We start from the raw sequence: 25,403 nt of genomic DNA, 5'->3' as shown, positions 1-25,403 counted from the left end.
TTAATGACATGTTCAATAATCAAAGAAAAAAACTATTATTTTAACCTCTTTCAAATTTTCTCACCTTCACACAGACAGTTTCTCTTTTTTTTCTCTCACAAACTTTCTAACACTCACACACACTGAATGTGTGAATGTGGTCTACAGGGAAAAAAAATAACACCAGTGATTGTAGCCTGGTGTTCAAATCAGCAAGTGACTTGAAAAGCATTCCTGCTTCTTTGATTACAGGGGCTTTGATGGCAGACACTGGAAGTGGTCAGAAGCCCTGTGCAACTTTTAAACTATTCTATTCCCTTTCCTCTGAAACCTGCCAGCCAAAGACACTTATTATCTAACCCCAAAAACAGACATCCTCTACATATGGGGTAATACACAGTACGTGCCTGGACAGGATTGACATAGTCAGTTATTAATACTGTAGCAGGATGCTTTACAATGTTTTACCTGTCAGATAAGGCACTGCAGAGCCCTGAAAAGAACCAGGAGTCTGGTTTTCCCACCGTCACCCTGAACTGTAAAATTCAACACTGCTTAGTTCACCAACATCTGCTCTCACTCACTGCGCACTTCTGATGTCTTTCCCAGACATACACACTCACACACAGAGAGAACTGACAAACATAAATATCATTTTCACAAGTAGACCTGATACACTTGTGCTGAGGAAGGGACAACACCTGTGAATCATCCAACTCAACATATAACTAAGTCATTAAAAAAAAAAAACATAAATCAGTGACATTGTTTTTCATTAGGTATTAAACTACACATTTATTCTTAGAGGAAATACAGTCCCCTCTGAAAATATTGTAACAGCAAGGCTAATTATTTTGTTTTTGCTATCCACTGAAACATTTGAGTTCGAGATCAAGAGATGAATATGAGATGATAGATCAGGATTTCAGCTTTAGATTTACATTTATGGCATTTGGCAGACACCCTTACCCAGACTGACTTGTATTTATCTCACTGAGCATTTGAGGGTTAAGGGCCTTGCTCGAGGGCCCAGCACTGGCAGCTTGATGGTGCTTGGATTTGAACTCATGACCTTCTGATCAAAAGGTCATGAGCTCAAACCCCAGCACCATCAAGCTTTCATTTCCTGATATTTACATCTAGATGTGTTAAGCAACTTAGAACATGCCATCTTTTGTTTGAATCCAAAAATGTTTCAAAATATTAGATTGTTAGATTGCCCTGTTATTAGCCCTGTTAGATTGACTGTTTAAACAATTAATAGCTCCGAATCTCTACTCTTGGTTTGAGCCCTGGGTTTTGCCTGTGAAGGCTGCATTTGATGTTAAAAAGGATAAACCAACAAGTAAACCAGAGTGCTGTTTGTGGGAGAAAAGCAAGCCATTTTGAAGCTGAGAAAAGAGGGAAGACTGATCAGAACCATTGCACAAGCATTGGACATAGCCAATACAACAATTTGGAATGTCCTGAAAAAGAAAGAAACCACTGGCATACTAACAAACAGACGTCAAACAGGTCAGCCAAGGAAAACAACAGCAGCTGGTAAAAGAAACACTGTGGGAGCTGTGAAGAAAAATCCAAATCCAGAAACAACAGACAGTTACATCACCAACAACCTCCACAGGACAGGGGTGAAAGTATCACAATCCACCAACTTCGAGAGCAGAAATATAGAGGCCATACCACAAGCTACCTCAAGCCACTCATCAGCAGTAAAAATTGGAATGACAGATTGGAATTTGCAAAGAAATACAGAGAATAGCCACAAAAGTTCTGGAACCAAGAATAACCTCTACAAAGTGATGGATTGGCCAAAGTTTCGATAAAGAAAGGATCTGTTCATGATCCAAAACATATGAGCTCATTGGTCAAGCATGGTGGAGGTAGTGTCATGGCTTGGGCTTGCATGGCTGCTTCTGGAATGAAGTCAGAAGTCTACAGAAACATTATGTCTGCCAGTTTACAGCGAAATGCATCCAAACGTATTGGGAGGAACCTCATGACCCAAAACGCACTGTGAACACAACAAAGGACTTCATCAGGTGGAAAAAGTGGGAGGTTTTAGACTGGCCATGTCAATCACCAGACCTAAACCCAATTGAGCATGCATTTCACCTCCTGAAGAGGAAACTAAAGAGAGAAACACTCCAAAACAAACAGCAACTGAAAAAAGCTATGGTACTATTACTACTAAAAAGCCTGGAAAAGCATCACAATAGAAGAATGCAACAGTTTGGTGATGTAAGTGTCATTTACTTTAAATTAGTTTCAGGCTGACATTTGCTCACCTAAAAATTGATTGGTCTGCCACTAACGGTGCCATGTTCTAAGTTGTTTAACACATCTATATTTAAATATCGGTAAATGAAAGCTGAAATTCTGATCTATCTTTTGATCTCAAACCCAAATGTCTTCAATGTACAGCAAAAATAATAAAACTCACCTTGCTGTTCCAATACTTTCAGAGGGGACTCTATAACCTCTAGGATATTAAAACCATTTGTTTGTTTATATTCCTAGCAATTACCTAGCCCTACCTATAGCAGTATCTACATTTTTAACATTTAATAATCATAATAAAGCCTATATTTGGAACAGGTTAAAAAAATCTACTATTCCACTTCAAGTCAATAAACCCCAAAATACAACAAATGCAGACTATATGAACTGTTATAGATCACTGTTTAGCATGTTTAATCAATTTCCCTAATTAGCATTATACTTCATGTTTATATTTATGAACACCCGTATGAGTCATTGATATTACTTTGGGGGAAAAAAATTAAAGTTACAAAAGTGATATTTAGTTAGTTGCAAAAGCCATGACAGATATAAAACAACAGGAAATACTTTGACTGAAAGAGTTAGCTTCAAACAATATGGAGATTCCGATACAGATCACAGTCTTCATTCTGACTTTTGAAATATAGTATAGCCAGTGGAAAAAGGACCAGCATTTAAATATGATATTGACATAACATTGACAGAAAGTAGCTCACTATCAAAATATGTATGGTGAAAGAGTATATATATTTGGGGAAAGAGGGCAAAAAAAATGGATTTGAAGTTGTGTAGTTCACCTAGGTAACCATTCTCTCTCCCCATTAGTCACAGGCAGCATATTGTACACACTACAAAAGAGTGTAGTAGACAAAATGAGTGGGAAAAAGAGCAGAATAAATATGAGAAAAATGTTTTTTTGTGTTCACCTCTTTCACACTGTGGACCTGTGAACCCATACACACATGCACACCGGTTGGGCCCAATGCAACGCCCTCCATTCCGGCACTTCTTTTCACATACAGCTGAAACACAACCACAAAGGCAATATTATAAGTGCATGATATACAGTTAAATAACTCCTTCTATCGGGTTAACCTAGGAATGTTATAGTAGCTGGTCAAGGGCATGTTACCAACAGCTGCAGTCAATATTCTGTTTATTTATAACATTTACAGGTCTTGTAACTGTAAAGCAGTGTGTGTGTGTGTGTGTGTGTGTGTGTGTGTGGAAACCCTTCACACAGTGACATTTTCTACTTTATATTGTTCTGGAAACTAGAGGCTTTCCTGAACTGAAATATGTTTCTCTTTAAAGATTCGAAGTCAAGTGAAAAGCACCAACACGCTATCTGAAAGCAGCTATTGAATACATTGCCATTTAATTTATTATGTAATAAATAAGACATACAAATAAGAATGACTATGAAAACTAAGTCTATGTTTATACCTTTATTTATAGCCTACAGACACACTGGCTATTCAGAAGATCGTCTGGTAGTCACTGCATGTTTGATACCAATATCATTTGTTTCATATAAAAAGAATTTTGAATTTGTTACAAGAAAAGTGCTATATATCATCCTTCCCATGCATTGGATACAAATGGCAGTTTTGCTTGTCTTCTTGGAGTGTCTTATTGCACTTTACATCAGGCCAGATCTTTAACCTCTCCTCAATATTTTTCCAATGACCTGATGGATTTCAGGGTGATTTACACCAGTTACAGTTCTGGTTTTTTTTTTTTTTACCTTAAGAGAAATACAGGTAACACTAAGTGTGCCCTGAATGTCTGCTACTCAACACATTTACAGCTCACAGGCTATTCATAAATCCAACCCATCCACTGATCATCGCATGTTTCATAACATGCATGATCAGATCAAATTTCCTTTTTATATCATTTATCTTATATAAAAAGGAAATTTGTTAAAAAAGAAGCACCATATATCATCCTTCCATCCCAAAAGCCATAAATGGCTGTGGTATTTCTAACTAAATGGCAGTTTTGCTAGTCCTGTTCCACATTAAGTGCTTTATTTCACTTTATATCAGGTCAAATCATTTAACCTTTAAAAATCACAGAGAGCCACTTCATAAACAAAATTCCATAAAAATCTAATTTAATGCTTTAAAGACATTAAGTGATTAGAACATGCAGACCCTTAACCTCTCCTCAATTTTTCCCTAATGAAATTAGACCTGCTCGTTTTCAGGGTGATTTATACCAGTTAAAACTCTGATTTTTTTTACCTTCAGAGAAATACAGGTGACACTGAGTGTGCCCTGAATGTCTGCTAGTAAAACCCTGAAGGCTCTGTTGAGAACTGTGATTCATGATGCTGCAAGACCAGAAAAGACCCAGCAACTATTTTCTGCATGATCCTAGCTGGTTTGGAGGAAGTAAATTATAACTGGTGTTAATTACTACAGCACAGCAGATGTAAATGTACACTGTATGGTCAAAGGTTTGCAGTCACCAGACCATCACACCCATATGTGCTTTTAAACATCCCATTCCAGATTTAGTCCCCCTTTGCTGTTATAATAACCTCCACTCTTCTGGGAAGGCTTTTCACTTGATTTTGGAGTGTGGCTGTGGGGATTTATGCTCATTCAGCCATAAGAGCATAAGTGAGGTCAGGCACTGATGTTGGGCGAGGAGGCCTGGGGCGCAGTCGGTGTTACAGTTCATCCCAAAGGTGTTCAGTGGGGTTGAGGTCAGGGCTCTGTGCAGGACACTCCAGTTCTTCCACACCAACCTTGGAATCTCAAACCATGTTTTCATGGACCTCGCTTTGTGCACAGGTGCATCGTCATGCTGGAACATGTTTGTATCCCTAACTGTAGGGAAATTCTAATGCAACAGCATACAGACATCCTACTCATCTGTGTGCTTCAAACTTTGTGGCAACCCACCCATGAGTGTGATGATAAGTTGTTCACAAACTTTTGGCCATATAGTGTATGACAGAGAAATCCTAGCCTATTTAAGATGGGCAAGTGGCAGAAACCACCAAGATGTATGCCTCCTTAAACCTACTCACGTTGTCCACAGTAGTTTCCTGTGTAACCCTTCTGGCACTGGCAGTGATCCCCCTCACACACACCTCCATTCATACATCTGATGCTACATTGCTGGGCTGCAGCACAGAAAAAAAAAGAAACACTGTAAACTCAGGACAATCCATGCTGATGATGTTGTATACAAATCTGTCTGCACCCTCTTAAAACTCCATGATAGTTTATGATCCCAAAGGGACATGGTTACATTAAGCAAACGTTGTTGCTGCCAAGATTATAAAGCTTGCTAAAACTTTCCATCCCAGACCTAAAGCTAAAGTCATGTATTTACTCAAGATAAAGAACTGATTTAGTAAGATTTACATGATTTGGCAGCACAAGAAGGAGCAATTTGACCATTGGGGCATGTGCACATGTTGGGCCTGGAACAGTAGCCTTCACCACAGCTGTTACGGCATATGGCTGTAGTGAAAATAGGAAGAGGCAATGTTAGTACAGTAACCATCCACTCACTGAAATAGTAAAAACAGTATCACAATAAACAGGTACATAAATCACAGCAGTTCAAACATGACATGAAAGATTAAGGAATCATTTTCCATATGAAATCTTGCATTGTGAATCTACAGAGGACAGTTGATTAGTTGTAATCAGTCATATCTTTCTATTCCTAACTAATTATTGAGCATATGCAAACTCATCACAGAAAGATGTTTCTAAGGTTTCTTTAACTCAAATAGATATGTGGCTATACAAATCACTGTTTGCATACTGAATCTTATTTTATGAATAATTAACAATTTGGCATAACAGAACTTTCAGTTTCCAAATAGCCTATATTTTTTGCTATGGTTTTTGGTTTTGTTTTATGTAAAATACCCAAAGGAAATAAATACTGGTGCATCAAATGACAGAAAAGCTCATTTATGAGTCCATTTAGATTTGTGAATGAAGAACTCAGCAATGTGAATAACTGTGTTGATGAGCAAATTAACATTTCTGTCATTTAGACAATCATAAAAAATGTTCATGTCCTCAAATTGAAATTTAGGTATTTTGATAAACAATGTAGAAATGCCTTTATGAGTCTCTGTCCGAAAGGTTTTGGGGAAAAAAAAGAAGATTTCTGTATTGTTCTTCAGCCTAGATGAAGTGTAATTTGCTCTTCTTGTTTACCTTTAAATGTAATTTGGAAATCTGCTTTGCTACTCTTTCGCTCTTTCGCTTTTAAACAGCTAGTAGCCTGTAGGTGAAAATCTGTGTTTTTGTCCTACTGACCAACTGAGAGACAGTTTACTGTGTGTAACATCTGGTGCATTACTTACGCACGATACACTGGTTGCCCCCGGGCAAAGTCTTCCAGCCTGGACAGCAGTAGGAGTGCAAACGAGATCCACACACATTTGGCCTGTAGAAAAATGTTAATACCTTGCCTCAGTTTCACGGTTAGGAGTCCCGTGTTAAAAAAGTGAATTTCACTTAAATTCATAAAAGCTAGGATGATGTGTCAAAGTGTTAATACCTATTATTTAATACCTGATATTTCTCAGTTGCCCATTAGGCTTGTCTGAGTCATATATCCTTTTAAAACAAATTAATCAGGTTTCATCTGCCCTGTGATTATAGACTTCTGTGCACATTATGTTGGATGACTGCTTAATCAGGACCAAGGATAACCATGAACAAATAAACTAGTTAAAAATCTCCTATTTTACACACGCTCAATTAGTACAAATAGTAAAAATAACTGCATGTCAGTATCAGGTTGTTGAATGTCTAGAACTCGAATAGCCATATTGCTATAATTAGCTCTGCAACATCTCATTATCTACTGCCAAAACCCAACAGCGAGTATTTAGTCACCTACCATGCTAAAAAACCCATTAATGAATGTGAAATTACTTCAAGATGAAATAAGAAAACAGGCCTCCATAAGGACCAGTGTTTACTTCTGTGTGCATGCAGCTGCTGCAACAAATAAGGCAAAGTGAATCCAAATGTGTTAGAGCACTCATCAGTGTAATAGCATGACTGCTCTCAAATTCAAGTCAGATTTCTTCTCTTCACTGCCACTCCTTTTCCACAGGATGAAGAAGCAGTGATGCATCACTGATACATGCTATTGAATCTCTTAAATCTAATTGGTCAGAAGATGTTGCTTAATTTTCTATAACAGCAGCTCAGACAGTAGTGCTGGCTATAATTCAAATGATAGTTCATCATTTTAATTAATATTTATTAGTAAAAAAAAAAGTTATGTACAAAAAAAGATCAGTATTTAACAAAGGCGTGTGTAAGCTTTCATGCAGTGAAGCTTTCTCTAATGAGATGTTTATTTAACATTTATGGAAGGTTCCGGTGTCAGTGCTTTGTAAAGGTCAGTGAGTTTCTGCCACAGTAGAGTCTTCAGGGGAGAGGACATTCCTCTTTCTCAGGAAGATGAATTTTTGTCTTGTGATACTGAACTTGTCTCAGAGATGCTCCACAACATTAAATGTAACTACAAATAGTTAAAAAGCATGACGTGTCATTTATTAATAAATACAAAATTGCAGCTGTTCACAAATCGGAAAATAATAGGCCTTATCACACCACCCCGTCGTTGATTATTTTCCTATAACAACACATTGTGTCATGTTTCATCCTTACTTAAATCCCAAAAAGATGATTTGTTTAAAAAAATATATTGTTTTTTTAAAAAAAAAACCTTGGAGCATTAGTAAACTTGGAAGGGGTCATTCAGTACAGGAATCATATTAAACAGAAATTCAAAGTGGGTATATAATCAGGCTAATCTTCATTTTAAACTAGGAAAGTTGAGGTTCTCTAAACAGACAGCAGTATACTACACTGGACTTTTGGGAATGCAGCTTAAGAAAGACAGCTCCATCCTAAAGCCAGCTAAATAACTGTGTAACTCAGTGGCTGAGAACACTGTCAGGAAAAGGGTGCTTTACATGTTCCCCATGTTGCAGAATATTTCAGTTACTAATACTTTCAAATGTAGCTCATGCGCACCAAGAGAGGACTTAAAAGTTACATTTAAGTCCTTTAACTGAAGCCTAAAAAAGAAAAAGAAAAAAGACGCACTCCAGAGAGAGGAGTACTTGTATCTTTTTTTTCTGAGCGCATTCCATAATAATAATAATAATAATAATAATAATAATAATAATACCACCTGGCGTTACTATGGTAACAGCGCAGCACTCATTTAGGTCGCTTGTTGCGGTTTGGGACGCGGCCACTTACTTTACCGGACGTTATGAAGCCACTCACCCTCTGAGGGACTCCTGCTTGCCGCGTCTCCTCACTCGGGTCTCGGCGGCTTGTGAGCTGCGCTCCACCTGAAACTGGCTTCTCCCGGGCATCTCTCCAGCTAAATTCCCCAGCAGAGCACCCAGCAGAGCCAGACACCCAGCCAAACACCTCAAATTCCTCTTAGCCCACATCCTGAAAACCCTGATAGAGCTCTCGCGCGCACCTTCGCTGAGGCAAACCAAATAATCCCCCTCAAACCAAACGAGACAGTAGCTAGGCTTTAGTCATGGCAGCTACAAGAAGTTCACGCTCCTCTTCACAAGTTCTTTAGAAGTAAGAATCTCGAACAAACATCCCATAAATGAAGATATGTAGGCTATTTTTAATAGTGGAGAATGTTAAAGTCGGAAGGTATTCAGGTTGTTTGTTCCAGCCATTAGCATCGAGCTCCTCAGCACGCTGCGGCTGTCTCGCGCTCCTCTGGGGATTCTGGCGCGAGCTTGGTGTCCGCGTGCAGCCCACAGGTCGGCGCGAGCAGGTAGAGAGAGAGAGTGAGAGAGAGAGAGAGAGAGAGAGAGAGAGAGAACTGAATTGAATAAAAATCTTTATTACATAAAGATCACAACATCAAAAAAAAATAGTGAAAACAAATTAATCAGAATAAAAAAATATCCTTATAAAACAAATTAATCAGGCTTCATCTGCTCTATGATTATAAACTTCTGTGTGCATTATGTTGGATGATTGCTTAAATAGCATGAGAGGACCAATGATAACCATGAACAAATAAAGCAACAAAAATAACTGCATGTCAGTAGCAGGTTGGTGAATATCTAGAAGAGTTGAATAAAAACCTTTTTACATAAATTCAAAAAAGATGCCATTAATCACAACATTGCAACCTCAAAAAAAGTAGGAAAAAAAAGCAGGTAGAGAGAGAGAGAGTTGAACTGAATAAAAATTTTTACTACATAAATTCAGAAAAGATGCCATTAATTACAACATTGCAACCTCAAAAAAGTAGTTAAAGAAAAAGCTCAGCAGGAGCAAGTAGAGAGAGAGAGAGAGAGAGAGAGAGAGAGAGAGAGAGAACCATGTTTACCGTGGAACTGTGACCACCCCAGTGTGACCTGGAACTGTGGCCTACCTTCAGGACACCTCCTAAAGAATTTGGCTTGTATCTGTTTAGTCACAAGTCACTAATTATATCCAATGTTTTTTTTATATCCAGTGTTCTTTAATCTTTAAAAATCTTTCACGTGGAAACGTGGACAGTAATTAGATTTTAGCATAAAGCTTTAAAGGTACACTACATGCATGTTTCTTTTGAACAAGATACATACTACAAATGCAAAAGGTATATCTTTAAGGGTAACACCCCAGTGACAAGGAAAGGTACAGTTTAGTTCCCTTTTTCCCCAGTAGTGCAGGACCAAATTTAGTTTTGTGGCTGCCACACCACACAAAAGGTGAGTAGCTGCCACACCTGACACATTCATAGCACCACAACTCACAACACAACACCTTTATTACATGGAAACATGCATATAAAAAGTAGAGTACCTTTGCAAATTATTTAATGTACATAATTGGGCCGTAATTAGTTATTAGATTAAAGCTTTACAGAGACACTACTGGCACGTTTATGTAGTAAATGTACACTCTAGTGACAAGAAAGGTACAGTTTAGTACCCCATTTTTCTGAGAGTGTAGGACCAGATGTTATTTGGGTGGTGAAACATTCTCAGCACACAGTAGCTCTTACACCTGATACACTCATAGCACCACAATACACACCACCTTTACTATCTTTCACATGGAATCGTGGATATGGTGTAAAAGTTATTTAAGGTACATAAATGGACCACAATTATTTTTAGAGTAAAAGAGCACACTATATGCAGCTTTCTAGGTATATTACATGTACACACAGCTCTTGTGTACATTTGTCTGCCATAAATATAAGACGGAATAGGTGGTATGTACATTGTGTTTTGTGTAGAAGAGGCTAATCTGTAATTTCCTCATCTGTCGTTGCACACTCTCTGATGCCCTGTAGCATTATGCTGATTACAGTTAAGTTGCATCCTGTTTGCCAAGACAGTGATGTGTGTGTTTACAGGCCAGAATACAATTAAACCAACACATTGCATAGTGTGGAATTCCAGCATGGCTGTCTGTCAAGATGTTTCACATAGAAATCAGTACATCTCTGCTGACCTCTAGTGAGGAAAAGTTATTATTTTTACTGGTATTTTTAGAGTATACACACAGTGCAAAGAGCTATGCCCAGCCAGGAGTCACACAACCAGGAGCTTGGGACTCTGGCCCAACATGGGGCTTTTAGCAGAAGGCAAAAGGAGGTTGCAAAAGGTATGAATGCAGAGGTTCCAGGAAAAAAAAATGCAGAGGTGCCAATAATTGTAAAAATGTTATTTTTATTTTTGCATGTTTAAGCTAATTAAACACAGTCTTTTTTTCATAACCTTTTGAACTTTTGAACCTTGAGCAAATTATTCTGGGGCTGACTGAATTAAAGGTGGAATTCTTGCAGTTTTATTTCATAGCATTTTTTCACTGACGCATGCAGATCCTCAAATGATCCGGTCCAGATTTTACTCTGCTCTTGATCACCTGGCTACTAATAAACATTAGCTGTGTCTCACTGTACATACACATTCACTTTACAAGCACTCTGTCTTTGCGAAGTCTTGCCAGTGTCCCATTGAGCATTACTGAGTCAGTATCAGTATTATGTTTAGTGTTTGATTTTATTTTCCAAGATGTTTTGTCTTTTGCTTAATCCCTACCTATATTAGCCAGTTCGGCCATGTTATAAACCCTGCCTGTACTACATTTGGCTCTACATGTATTAATAATACACTTGGTATAATAGACTGAATCAACATTTATACATGATGACTGATCTGTACTAGAATGAGTTTGGTTCTACTACCACAATTATAGAAAAAGATCAGAACTATTCTAATTTTAGAAACAAAAACATATAACATCATTCTTACTAAACAGTCTTAAAGTAATGAAATGAGTTAGAAAATCCAGCATAGCATGTATTTACATAGTTAGCTATGTAAAAATAAAAACTGCTGTGCAGTGTTGCTAAAAATAATTAAATGAAATTACTAAACCAAAGCAGAAAAAAGTTAATCCCTACTTTGTTATAAAGGAAAAAATCCAACACTGAAAATACTTATGCAGAAAAAGTTCCAACTTTTCTCTCCAAAAATTAACTGTACATTGGCAAAGTATCAAAATTTCAATATGATCTTTGAATTTTTTTTTTTTTTTTTTAATTTTTGAAAATTTCAATAGGCGAAATGTGGACTCTTAAAGCAAGTCATGGTGCAGGAATGACCTCCCATGGGCTTCCACATGGAATATTCTCAATATAATTCACAGTGTTCTCCAACATTTACCACAAAAATGAAAAAGTACTTTTAAAACACTGTGAAAAGTGACAATGCTTTTGAGAAATTTCCAGTGTTTTCCTCCAAGGTCCAAGTTACAGTATTATAAAAATACATTAGCTCTCAAATGCAAACCCTGGACAGTATTCCCTGCAAAAATGAAAAAAACAGTGATTAATGTGCTGCGTTGTGGATCAATCCAAACTCAGATGCACAATCCTTCACTAGTCCGTAAATGACAGGCTCAGAGTCGTATCTTGCCTGAGACAATGTCATTATACACACTCTGAGAGAGGGGAATGTAGGTTTTCTTAGAGCTATCCAAGAAGTAGAGTGGAGCATGGACAGCCTTAGGACAGAAGCCATCCTCCACTAGCTTTTTCTTTTGCTGCTTAAAGGTGTCTGTCACGTCCAAGAAAGCCTGTGGATGAAAAGGAATGCAGGAGTCCTGAAACAGACGTCTTCTCTCCATTAAAAGCCCTGATATAATAAATTAGACTAGCTACAGTAACACTGAGACAGTGGAAACTTGGAAAATGAAAATTTGGAGGAAAGATGTTCAGGGCATTGTTTACAGTAATGCACAATATGCTAACTGATTTTATACCATGTGTAAAAAAAAAAAAAGTAATTTATTAGGCATTAATCTTTATCATTCTCTTACCTGGACTCTTAAAAACCATGGCCAGGCATATCTTGGAAGGTTCTGTACCAAATGATTGTAAAGGCTTTCTCCATCCAAGTCATGGTCTTCCTTTAAGACCACAGCTGCCATCCCTGCTCTTCCCTCGTAGCCTGAGTATGAACAAGGACTATTCATGATTAATAAAATATGCTGCATGTTTTTCCATTCCTAGCTGATACTCAAACACAGGTCTGCAAGTTACCTTTCACATGAATCTAAGATCACTATGTTTTTTTTTTTCTTTAGAATTTGAGTAGTATTTCTGTGTACCTATATACATTTGCTTTTTGGTAGTGGGTTAATTTACGATAATGTGGTGGCCCCCGCAATTCTGTACGCTGTAGTCTGCTGGGTGGGAGGCAGTGCAGAGCAGGACAGGAAGAGACTGAACAAGCTGGTTAGGAGAGCCAGCTCTGTCCTGGGCTGCCCACTGGCCTCTGTGGAGGTGGTGGGTGAGAGGAGGATGTTAGCCAAGCTGACATCTATTATGAACAACACCTCTCACCCCCTGTATGGGAATGTGGAGACCCTGTGTAGCTCTTTCAGCAGCAGACTGCTAGACCCCCAGTGTAGGAAAGAGCGCTACCGCAGGTCATTCATACCAGTGGCTGTCAGACTTTACAACACCGCATTACAGTAATGTTCAAATGTGCAATATTTTATAATTTTATATAATTTTATTTCTTACAACACTGCATTACTGTGATATTCATCTGTGCAATATTTTTATAAATTTTATATAATCTTATTTCTTTTATTATTCCTAAGGGTGCATATATAGTTATAGTTTTTACTTTTCTTTCTGTCTGTGAGCTGCTCTGATAAGTGAATTTCCCCACTGTGGGATCAATAAAGTTTATCTTATCTTATCTTATCTTAATTTGAGTATGAATAAAAAATTATTTAAAAAATTATAATCCCACTATCTGGTGTCCCCCAGAAGCATCTGGTTCTTTTCGTGTCATCACAGGGCATTTTTCCCTGCCACTCTCACCGCTGACTTGCTTGTTAGAGATCGAAATCGAACGAATTTCTGTTAATCTGCTTTTGTTACAATGTCTATTGTTCAAAGTGCTACACAAATACAATTGAATTGAAATGATATAAACCACATTATTTTGTAGACTGTAAAAGAGAACCATTAAATTGTATGCAAGCTTGTCTCAACTTCAGAGGAACATGAATAGTTTTATAAGGTCAAAGAGGACTTTTAAAAACCTGGCACAGTGACACCGTAGACGTTTACATCCTCCAGGAACTCCAAACAGCCTAAAACTTCAGAAACCTCAGTGGTGGCCACATTCTCTCCTTTCCATCTGTCAGCCAAATATGAAATATACACACACACATATATATATATATATATATATATATATATATGTAGGAAGAGATCATTAAAAAAACAATGGGAGGTAAAACTATACAGTAAATAAACAACCTATGTTAGTATTATTCATTTTTATTTTATTATTAGCACATAAAGCTCATCAACCTAAAGCGGAATTATTAAGTAAGAATTTATTTTGCATGAAATAAGAAAATATACTGTGTATAATGTGTAATGATTTTGTATCCCTGAGGTTAGTTTGTAACCCTCATGAGAAACGCTAGATGGCAATATTTGTTAACATGACTGATTACACTGGACCAAGGATTGATACCAATGGTTTAAAATTTAGTGTACATGTGTGTTTTATTAGTCTTGTGCCTCACTCGAAAGGATCACAAAGAACGTTATGAAAAAAACATGTCAAATTAAACAAAGCATCTATGTGACATGAGGTGTAATTTTGGTCCAGTTGGAAAGAATTTTGTCCTAGGCAATGACTGCATATGGTACTTTATACACTATATGGCCGAAAGTATGTGGACACCTGACCATGCCACCCATATGAGCTTGTTGAACATCCTATTCCAAAGGCATTAATATGGAGTTGGGCCCCCCTTCGCTGCTAGAACAGCCTCCACTAGATTTTGGAAAGTTGCTTGGGAATTTGCCCATTCAGCCACAAGAGCATTAGTGAGGTCGGGCACTGATGTTGGGCAAAGAGGCCTGTGTGCAGTCAGTGTTCCAATTCATTCCAAAGGTGTTGGGTGGGGTTGTGGTCAAGGTTCTGTGCAGGTCACCCGTGTTCTTCCACACAAACTTTAGCAAACCATGTTTTTATAGACCTCATTTTGTGCACAGGGGCATTGTCATGCTGGAACATGTTTAGGCCTCTTAGTTCCAGTGAAGGGGAAACTTTATTGCTACAGAAAACAAACACATTCTAGGCAATCATGTGCCTTCAACTTTGTGGCAAAAGTTTGGGGAAGGTTCACATATGGCTGTGATGGTCAGGCACCCACATACTTTTGGCCATATAGTGTACATGGAGTGAAGTAAGCTGCAGCGGCACACAAGGATGTTGGTGTTTTAGGCCCTTGCAAGTACACTTTTGCTTCACTAGCATGTAAAAGTTCAGAAACACCAATCATTCTTCACCATTTTTCCTCCTTACTATTAAGGTGATTCTTTGGCCAGAGATCTTTGTTTGCAATGTTATTGCATCAAAAGTTACAGGACTGATGAGGATCTAAAAAAATAGCAACATTCTAGACAGCTACAATTATCAATCTCCACCTCCTTCAGTAATAAAATAAAAAATTACTAATTAATTGTAGATTCTTACTGGGGGGAAAATCCCAATAAGACACTTTCTCTCTAGGATCAGCCTGGTCTACATTCAACAATTTTGGCCAAGATTTTATACATTAGCACAGTGTTTTGTCATGACCTGCCAAACCCAAGCAAGACAAACAGCCCCTTTGTGCCCTCATGCTTCTTGGTATCCTCAATGAAGGGCCCAAGCATTTGATCTGATGGCATGCTTGCTAATGAGATTACTGTTCTCCCATCCTTCTGTCATGGTAGCATTTTCTCCATTAACATGCCACGTTCAGGAATCTCCCAGCCTGCCTTGAGGTTGATCTCATTTACTCTACTCTAAAGTACACTACTCGCTATTGATAAGCCATCTCCAGAACTGGCTTTGTAAGAGGAGCCTTGCGTCACTTCTGGCATTTTCATGAATGAATGCTGCCTGGTTTTTGGCCTGGTCCTTTAGAAACACTGCCAATGTTTATTAGTCTCGGCCATGGTTTCCATTCGAGCGGAAGGGATGGGAGGTGCTCTGTCCTAAGCATTCTCAGCAGGGTGATTTCATTCACATGAAGACTAGAATCAGGGATAGTATACACAAGGGCCAATAGCCTTACAAATGCCGCGGGGTGTTAGCATTTACACTGACGCCCATTTTGATGAATGGCTGCACATTAATCTTAAATTCAGAAACTTATTTGAATGTAAAAAAGTAAATGACACATAATATATTGTGCAGAGAGCTCGTGGAGAAACTGTTCAAGGATGGAAATAATTTAAGCAAGACAAGGCAAAATTTAAGAAGTTTTTCTCCAAGTACTTCCCTAACTACTTAGAAACAGATGATTTCAGTTGTGGAAAGCATTTTTTCTAATATTTTTTCTAATGCTAAATTTAGAAAGCAAGTCATACACTAATCAAATTTATTTATGTGCTGTTTTTGCATTAACCAATCTCATCTTGTAATTGAAAGGATCTGAGTCCAAGTGCTAAGACTTTCCTTAGAAAAATTCCTTAGAAAAATTTCCTTGGAAAAGTCAGTATAAGAGAAGTCACAGACCTGGACCTGATGGCTTTAAGAAATTGTGGCCAACCAGAAAGAAACACAAAAGATACCTAATGCAGCTAAATGCACAGCAATGTAATACCTGAATGTGTCTCCTATCCTGTCCTTGAAGTAGACAAAGTCTCTATGATCCTGAAGCATCAAATCTCCTGTGTTGAAATATACATCCCCCTCTTTAAACACATCTCTCAGCAGCTTCTTTTCAGACATGGTTTTGTTCCCCGCGTAGCCAAGAAAAGGGTTGGTGAAAGACAGCGGGGCAACCAGCAAACCAACTTCACCTGAAACAACAGAATCAAATGACAAGATACAACTTCCTCTTATTACAAAATCTAACAGCTACAGATAAATGACCTAAAATACTTATTATACCACAGCACTGTTGAATTCTCGAATCTGTTTGGTCAGAAGGTGTTGATTAATTTTATATAACAGCAGCTCTGACAATAGTGCTAGCTTATGGTTTATAAAGCACTAATGCTAATGTTATCATTTCTATAGCAACAAATCCTTCACAGGGACTTATATGGCGGACGTTCCACATAATCTATGACTAATAATAAACAGACTTTAAAAAATATATATATATTGTTACTTAACAAAGACCTAATTGTTGGTATGGTGAAGCTTTCTATAAGGAAATGTTTAACATTTATGGAATGAGTCTCTGGTAACCAAGTAACCATTGGCAAATTGCTGTGGTACAAGAGGAATAAAACACTTCAGGACATGCTGTTATTGGAAAATAATCAACTTCATGGTAATAACACTAACTGCCCTTCACGTCAGGATGCATCACACACAGTATGCATTATTTTCCTATAACAGCATGCTCCATTGTGTTTTATTCTTTACTTATACCACAGTGCAGCTGAATGCTTGAATCCGAACAGAAGGTCAGAAGGTGTGCGTTATTTTCGTTTAACGGCAAGGCTCGCAAAGTAGTTCCGGCTGTAACATGAATGGTGGGTTAATATTAATGCTCTTGTTCTAATATGCTACTGTTTGTTGTTTATTGTATGCACTATGTAACAGTCATGGTGTTTTGTGAAGTTTATCAGCACAGGAAAGTCTTCAGGACAGAGTAGTTTACACTTTCCAGCTGCATTTTTTTTTGAGAGAGTGAGAGAGATAGAGAGAGAGATCTGATCAAGCAAAGAGAAAAAGAGAAAAAAGAGAGACAGAGAAAAAGAGAGCAAGGCTGGTGAGGGAATGACTGTTTATTGCGTCTATGACAGAAGTGAGAACAGGAATTAACTTGTCTCTTGAACGTTCCACAACATTAAATTGAACTAAAAAGCATTAAAATATGTGATGTTTCATACATTACTAAATTAAACATTATAAACGACAGCTAATCGCTCTGGTATAAGTGGAATAACACTCCAGAAAGTGCTGTTGTATGAAAATAGTGCACTTCGGGGTGGGGCGTAGTGACACTCCGCTTGTCATGCCACATCACAGCCCCCAGTGTGCATTATTTCTGTATAACAAGATGGTCTGTCGTGTGTTATTCCTTACATAACATCAGACTTCTCACCTTTATTCACTTTCAAACAGCGCCCTTTATCTGTTCGGATAGGTTCATACGTTTCTGGGTCACACTTCAAAAATTCGAATGGTAGACTATGCTGTAATACAAAAAATGGTAAAAATAAGATGTTATTGTAGAAGTCACAATAAACGTTAAACACTCAGCAATTAATACCAATGTATAGCCAAAGGGTTTACATTATTATTTCAGATTGTACAAATTATAATGAACCAAGCAGATAAATCAAAGCTATAATTTGTACTAGGAACAAGCCACAGCCTTTATTAAAAGACATTTTCCTGGAAAATATGGTCAACCTCAAAGTCTGAAAATCACAATTAACCTTGTTGAAATAACTGGCTCGTCCGATGGGTCCAATTTCAGTGGTGTAGTTAACAAAGCCAATGCTAGCCTCGGTCAAACCGTACGCCTCGCAAATCCGGATTTTCCCAAAGCGTCTAGAAAACTCCTTCCAGACATCTGCTCTAAGGCCGCTCCCTGCAGCAATGCGCACTTTATGTGCCATCTCCTCTGGAGTCTATGTAAGATTAAATCAGATTAGCAAAAAGAAATGGGTAAGTGCAGTCAGGGTATGCTCTTGCATAACAGAAGACACTGCTTGCTGTCCTAAAATAAAGAAAACTGATTTCATAACAAATCAGCACTGCACCTACCTTGGGTTGATTGATCAGGTATCGACAGAGCTCTCCAATATACTGGAACACAGTAACCTCGTACTTGATGCAGTCATTCCAGAACTGGCTGGCGGAAAATTTCTTCTTTAGAATACATGTAGCTCCTGTGACCAAATAAGTAAGCTGAAGAGGTTTTGTAACATTAAAGGAACTATCCACCCTGAACACTGTGCATATTAATACTTATAATCAACATGTGATCCTCAGTAGTGCAAAACGTGAACACTTTTGAGTTAATTTTTTTTTGTTTTAAACTTTTTTCAACGTGTTGGTCTATTTTCACTCTGCCAATAACAAAAAATAATAATAATAATAAATTTTTAAAAAAGAGTTAAATGAGGACCTAATGGTTTTTAATGATTTTTATAATTAAATCTTTGGAGAAGGATATTTACTTATGGATACATGTACACTTATTTTCAGTTGTTTTCCTGTATTGACTAATGACAGATCCCTGATGCAGGGAATCAACTATTTAGGCTATATTGTCATTATTAAATGGTCCATAGTGTTTCTGATGTTAATGTTTGAACAGAGCCTAATGTGTGTGGACTCCATCCTTTAAATGCTTTACATATGAACTATTTCACGTACCTGTAGAAGTATGAGAACCTATCAGCACAGGTGTGTGCTGTGTTAAAACTGTTCTGTTGGAGTTTTCCTTTAAGCTACACATTTAGGTACATCCTGCTACATACTGCTGTTCATCATTCATTTCTTAAGCTGAATCCAGTTTACCCTGAGAATTCCCATTTACGGGAAACCCTGAACTGATCGAATACTAATGTTCTCTAGCAAATTATCCTTGTGATTTTACTTTTTGGAGCTTAACCATAACACTGCAATTCCATGGAACAAACTTTTACAAAAAAAACCCTAATAACAACATCTCTATATACCAACCACTTTAAATTATTTTCACAGTCTTTCCTAAACTTAATATAAAAACTTCCAGGAATTGTGCATGTCAGAAATGCATGCATTTCCTCAGGGCAATGTGGCTAGGTATTTCCTGTAGGTCTCAAAAGAGACACCCCATAAACTATACACACTATTGTATCACTATTGCTCAGCTTGAACACAGTCCAGATACATTTAAACAATCAACAACTAAAGTAATAAGACAGTAGCACTGTTGTGCCACAAAGGTGTGTGTTCATCATTATACATACACATTTATCTTACATTAAATATCAGGTTTAAAAGGGCAATTTGGCTTCTTTATTGTAATTTTACATTACAGTATATACATTTCTAAATCTATTTCATAAAAAAAAAAATCACTCATATTCTCACATGGTAAACCTGAAATTCCATACCTAGATCAATGCATCCGCCAATACCCAGCAGAGAGGCGGCCATATGGTAGAGTGGCAAAGTGAGATAGATGGTATCATTTTTATTGGCCCCACACATGCGGAAGAAGACCATGCTCATCACAGCCTTGATGTGACTGATCCGAGCAGCTTTTGGAAGTCCTACATTAAAGATGACAAATGAATATACTCTTGATAGCCAGCAGCAACAATAAGATGCTATTTAATATCTCTATTAACATTTTTCACTCATTCAGATACTGTAAGAATAGTCTGTCCAAAGAGCAAATTAAGAGAAATTGGTACATAAATCGTTTACATTAGGGCTTTAACTGAATATTAACTGCTTTGTTTGTCTGTTTAGTTTTTAAAGAAGGCTTGTCAGAAAGGTTAACAGGATGAATGTGGTTGAGACTGGAGGTGGGACTTGAATCCCACACAAAGTAACCAAAAAAAAAAACAAAAAAAAACAAAGCAAAACAAAACAAAAATATCCTGCAATATGTAGTTGAGACCAATAAATGCAAGTGATGTAGATGAGTTTGACAAACTGTCAAAGCCAGAATGCACATACCATGTGTGTGCATTCTGTCTCTGGGTCTTTCCAGTGTTTTCCAGGGTTGGTTCATAAATAAACAAGATAAAAATCTGGTTTAGGCTACGCCCACTTCAGACTTAGATCCGAATACCAGATACAGATATAAATAAATATATTTGGAACACTAAACAGATACAGATAGAGGAATTCTTGCTTCTTTAATTTCTTGAAACGAACCTCATTAGATTTAAAAACAAACATTGTCTTGATCAGAAGCGCTTCATTTACTGAGTAAATGAAGAATACACAAAAACAGTAAGCAGTTACAAGTCAACGAGTCACGTAAACAGTACACACAAAAGCAGGGAGGTTAATGGGCTGTTGCTTTTTTTTGGATTAGGGTGGGCCTGACTATACGGCTATTTTTCAACTTGTCCAAAAACATTTCAGTATGCAAAATTCCATGAACCCAAACCACCACTAACCACTTGCTCCACCCATGAACATAAGGAAAGCAGCTGAGCAGTACCTGTGGTGCCTGAGGTGAAGATGAACAGGAAGTTGGACGTGAGATTTGGCAGGGGAAAGTCGACTTGTGGTTTTTCCTCAGAGGCCAGCTCTACTTTGTCCAGCAACGTTCTGACGCTCTGATGTGAGCAGCTCTTTGCAGTTACCCACACATTAATGCTATTATTCAATAGAACTGGCAGGACGTCGTCTAAAAGTGGGATTAAATCTATGGGAATAAAAAAAAACACTTTAAACACAACTGAATGTCAGTATATTTAGACAACATACAAGCACAACCCAAATATATATTTAGCAAAAGTATAATTCTGGGTTTCGAAATGTGTGTGGTTACTCTAACCCCATGATGTGCTAAATTTTCTACAGGCTATAGATCTGGGTGGAAACTTTCGGTCCTAAGAGAACGTTGAGATCCAGGTTCTAAGAAATGTTACTTCTCTTGAAAAAGCATGTCCTTTCAGCACACAGCTTGGCATGTGGTGTTCTACAAGATCCAACAAGATCCTCAGGCCAAATAGCACTGACTACAGACCTGTGGGAAAAGGAAATCCAGCTGTGTCTCCTCTGTGCTGAATGTGCTACGTGGTAGATTATAGCTCACTCCCAACAGGCTCCCTAGACCCTATATATAAGTGCTCTATATAGCATTACATCATGTAATGTAATGTTAGAGCTGAAATAGGGAGTCATTTCTGGGCAAAGTCTGAGTGTTTATCTGACTGACAGCTGGCCCTGAAAATCAGCACGCACTGAATGTGAAATGTGAATGTTCAGTGCTGTAATACCAGATCCCACGATGAGAACTGTGGCTCCACAGCTCTGTAGACAGTGCTGAAGGGATTTGGATTTGATGTTGGAGTTGAGGAAGGCCACCTCGCAGTGCAGTTTACTCAGCCCGAGCCACGCGCACACGAAGTCGGGCTCGTTGCTCATCCACAGCGCGACAATGTCACCGTGTTTCACACCCGCCTCGCTCCGCAAAACATTCGCAAACTTGTTGCTCCTTAGGTGCACATCCATGTAAGTCAAAACCTCCTTCTCGAAAATGATGAACGGCTTTTCAGGACTCTGGTTCGCCTGCTCAACGAAGCGGTCGAGATAGGTGAGAACCCCGCGCTTCATCTTCGCCATCGTCGCCTTCCCGACCTTTCGGACCTTTAAGTAATACATAAAGTCCTTCCAAAAGTAAGGATAAAACAGTCTCTGGTAAAACAACACAGCGGCAACTCCGGCAAAAAGCGTCCAAATTGAAAATACCCAAGAAATCATCCTTATAAGACAGACAGGCTCGCGCTGCACAAGGCGTTGATAGTTCTCTGTACTGAGTTGGAATATCCCTATATTTAAATACCATCCCGCGCTACGGCGCATGCGCACAGCCGAGCTCATTACATTGTGTTCAGTATTGTAGTGACTTGTTGCAATTTCTGACCTGTCAACTCTCAAAAGCAAATATTCACATAAACTGTGAAGCTAGTCTACACTATAAATACCTAATGTTCTGACAAAAAATACTCAAATATAGGCTACTAATTTGTCTTATTTTAACACAAGACTTCAACTTCATCTTTCCCCTTAAATAATGTTAGCTAGCGTACGTGTTTGTTTTTAAATAGCATGTATAGCATACATTAGCTAACCAAACCACACGCTTAATTCAATTCAATTCAATTCAATTTTATTTGTATAGCACTTTTAACGATGGACATTGTCACAAAGCAGCTTCACAGAAATATATAAATTCAGGATATAAGTTTTAAACTTAGCAATTTATACATTTATCCCTAATGAGCAAGCCAGAGGCTACAGTGGCAAGGAAAAACTCCCTGAGAGGACATGAGGAAGAAACCTTGAGAGGAACAAGACTCAGATGGGAACCCATCCTCATCAGGGTGACAGCGGATAGTGCGATTATAAATAATTCCCTCCTATATCTGTGTACTACATGGTCAAAAAGTGCAATTGTGTAAACAGGAAATTCATTCCAGTCGTTGAAGTTATCAACTGTTTACTGATGGAGACTTGAGTGCAAAACTGTTTGTGGCAATTGCAGTCCTAAAGCTATCATAGCTGTTGTAGTCCTAAGCCATTGTAGCAAGACTGTTCATATCAACTGCAGTCCAGAGCCATCTTCATGGTTTTTATAATCGAATCATCACATTGATCTTTAGGCTGTCCATGTTGGGCCATCCTCAGCAGCAGCACGTGATTTTCAAGTGAACCAAAGGGTTAACCAAAAGGTATTGCCCACATAATGTTGTTAATACAGAAATATAATTTTGAAAGGTGCAACTAAATTATAAATGAAGATAAATGTGAACAAAACCTTTTGGTTTCCCACTTGTCCTGGTTGCCGCTCAGTACTTACAGGCACAATGGAAAATTCCAGAAAATGAATCTTAACGCAGTGTATCTGTTCCCTTTTCAGGTCTGGATCCCCAACCCAGCATGCTGATTTACCCATTATCAACTCAACCTGCCCCAACAAGCTAAATCCAGTAGCTGAGTGGTTAAAAAAAAAAATTACCCAGCATTTTGTAGTGTGTACTGGTTATCTAAAAGCACTGCACAGGCGTAAAGGAGATGTGTGATAAGGTGATACTTTCACACATCATAGTTGTATACAGTAAGAGACAGGGATTCTCTATTTATTTATTTATTTATTTATATTCAAACTAACACAGACCCCCTTTGGATTAGAGCACTGATTTAGTTTATGAACACCCTTACAGAAAGGTCACACATTTCACACATTAGGCTACATGTTTTGTTGTTGTTGTTGTATTTCACATATGAGTAATATGTGATCACATGTGAGAAACATAATATGTGTGAAACATAATATGTGAAGTGACAGTTTACAGCCGTTATAATGATGTGATAAAATTAACTAACTCGATTTGTTGACAATTCACAACATTAAATCTAACTATAGACTGGTGAATGTTGTTCTTTACACTTTGGGACACTGTCTTCCTACAAGAGCATGCCTGGACTTATATTCCTTATTTAAAAAAGACCACAAATTGACTCTGTAGAAGACTAGGCCTATGAGTCACTGCAATTACAAAAAAAAACTAACTGATCTTTGCTTCCATTCTACAAATGGAATATAGCCAGTAAAGTCTCAGGTCTGTGGTATGGGATCACTTCGACTTTGTTGAAGAATAGCAGGTGAAATCCTCATTTTCCCTTCAAAATCTGTGGCACACAGGGGTGTATTAAGCTGGCTCACCCTGGCCACCAGATGGTGATGTGGTACAATGTTTAGAAACTTTTCTGAATGCCCTATGAAGCCAGATTTTTAAAGTAATGACAGGCTAAGGTTTACAGAGCTTACTAGAATATATGCACAGTTATGGTACTAAAAGTGTCAACTTATGGCTTTCTATGATTGGACGACTAATCAGCTTTCACAGTTTATTCCAGTGTATTTATTTCAATCACTTACTGTTGATGCTTTTATTAATTGTAAGGAAATTACCTTTGTGGCACTTATACAAATATTCTGCATATTAACAATTAAGCCATGAGATCCTTAGTACAAAAAGCTTTTAATTGTGAATTTATGAAAAGTCATACTGGTTAAGTTGTTGGCAATACCAAAGTCTGACTTTAAGATCAATTACCTTTGATAACATTTGAAATTACTTTGTTCTTTAAAATATAATGAAAATCATACTTTTCACTACACAAACAGTACAATTCTGACAGTATTAATGTATAATGTATAGTACAGTCTATCTATCAGTCTATCTGTAGCCTACTACAGATATTTCAACATTTGTACATAGTCTTATGCAAAACTGGACTATCTCACTCACTAATATTATACATTTATATTAATCCTTTCTTTCTTTCATTCATTTGTCTTCAGTAACCATTTTATCCTAGTTAGGGTCATGGTGGATCTGGAGTCTATTCTGGTAACATTGGGCACAAGGTAGGAGAATTCACCCTGGGTGGGATGGCATTGCATTGCTTGGCAACACACACACACATTCACAACTATGGGCAAATTTAGTCTAGCCAATCCACCTATCTGCATGTTTTTGGGCTGTGTAAGGAAACCAGAGAACCCAGAGAAAACCCACATGGGAGAATATGAAACTCCGGGACAGTAACCTGAGCTCAGAATCATGCAGTGCCCTGGAGCAGTGAGGCGACAATGCTACCCACTGTTATGTGGCAATAAAGAATCTTTATTTTGACCCTGATATCTCATATAAATGGTCTATAGTATACAGACACCAGTGTTGTATTCCTTTAATTTACATTGGCTTTCTGTGATTGGCTGCAAACTTGCCAATGCAGTCTGGCATCCCTCCAGGACAGGCAACAGGACTGATAAACCTCAAGCTAAACACACCCCAGTGAATGATACGCCCATATGTATAGAGCTGGTTGTACAACCATGGTCACGTGACGTACA

At 37.9% G+C, this 25,403-nt stretch overlaps 2 protein-coding genes across 3 annotated transcripts in view; both read right to left on the bottom strand.

The window, feature by feature from the left end:
• The window catches only part of LOC113543506 (fibrillin-2), a 63,607-nt gene extending 54,542 nt beyond the window's left edge, over positions 1-9,065 (bottom strand). For both annotated transcript variants that reach the window (XM_053241529.1, XM_053241530.1), the window contains exons 1-5: positions 8,559-9,065; positions 6,608-6,690; positions 5,646-5,744; positions 5,306-5,401; positions 3,189-3,284 (exon numbers count right to left, since the gene is read on the bottom strand). In XM_053241529.1, the coding sequence (XP_053097504.1) occupies positions 3,189-3,284; positions 5,306-5,401; positions 5,646-5,744; positions 6,608-6,690; positions 8,559-8,731 (547 nt within the window). In that variant the 5' untranslated portion in view covers positions 8,732-9,065. The remainder of the gene's footprint in view (positions 1-3,188; positions 3,285-5,305; positions 5,402-5,645; positions 5,745-6,607; positions 6,691-8,558) is intronic.
• Positions 9,066-10,958: 1,893 nt separating this feature from the next.
• Positions 10,959-22,309, bottom strand: LOC113543667 (long-chain fatty acid transport protein 6). Its single transcript, XM_026942065.3, has 10 exons — positions 21,757-22,309; positions 20,973-21,179; positions 19,909-20,067; positions 18,569-18,693; positions 18,238-18,432; positions 17,901-17,991; positions 16,443-16,641; positions 13,872-13,969; positions 12,633-12,763; positions 10,959-12,389 (listed from the first exon to the last, which is right to left on the bottom strand). The coding sequence occupies exons 1-10, from the start codon at positions 22,238-22,240 to the stop codon at positions 12,213-12,215; spliced, it is 1,866 nt and encodes a 621-aa protein (XP_026797866.3). The 5' UTR covers positions 22,241-22,309; the 3' UTR covers positions 10,959-12,212.
• Positions 22,310-25,403: the final 3,094 nt, after the last annotated feature.

Source organism: Pangasianodon hypophthalmus, chromosome 17 (genome assembly GCF_027358585.1).
Source record: "Pangasianodon hypophthalmus isolate fPanHyp1 chromosome 17, fPanHyp1.pri, whole genome shotgun sequence".
NCBI classification, from domain to species: Eukaryota; Metazoa; Chordata; class Actinopteri; order Siluriformes; family Pangasiidae; genus Pangasianodon; species Pangasianodon hypophthalmus.
The sequence above is the reverse complement of the archived record's forward strand: the minus strand, read 5'-3'. Positions and strand labels throughout refer to the sequence as shown.

Coding starts and splice junctions, on each gene's coding strand:
- LOC113543667 (XM_026942065.3), bottom strand. CDS start 22,240: ATGATTTCTTGGGTATTTTCAATTTGGACGCTTTTTGCCGGAGTTGCC. Junction 18,433..18,568: donor ACCTGATCAATCAACCCAAG/GTAGGTGCAGTG, acceptor AATCTTACATAG/ACTCCAGAGGAGATGGCACA. Junction 12,390..12,632: donor CATGGTTTTTAAGAGTCCAG/GTAAGAGAATGA, acceptor TTTCATCCACAG/GCTTTCTTGGACGTGACAGA.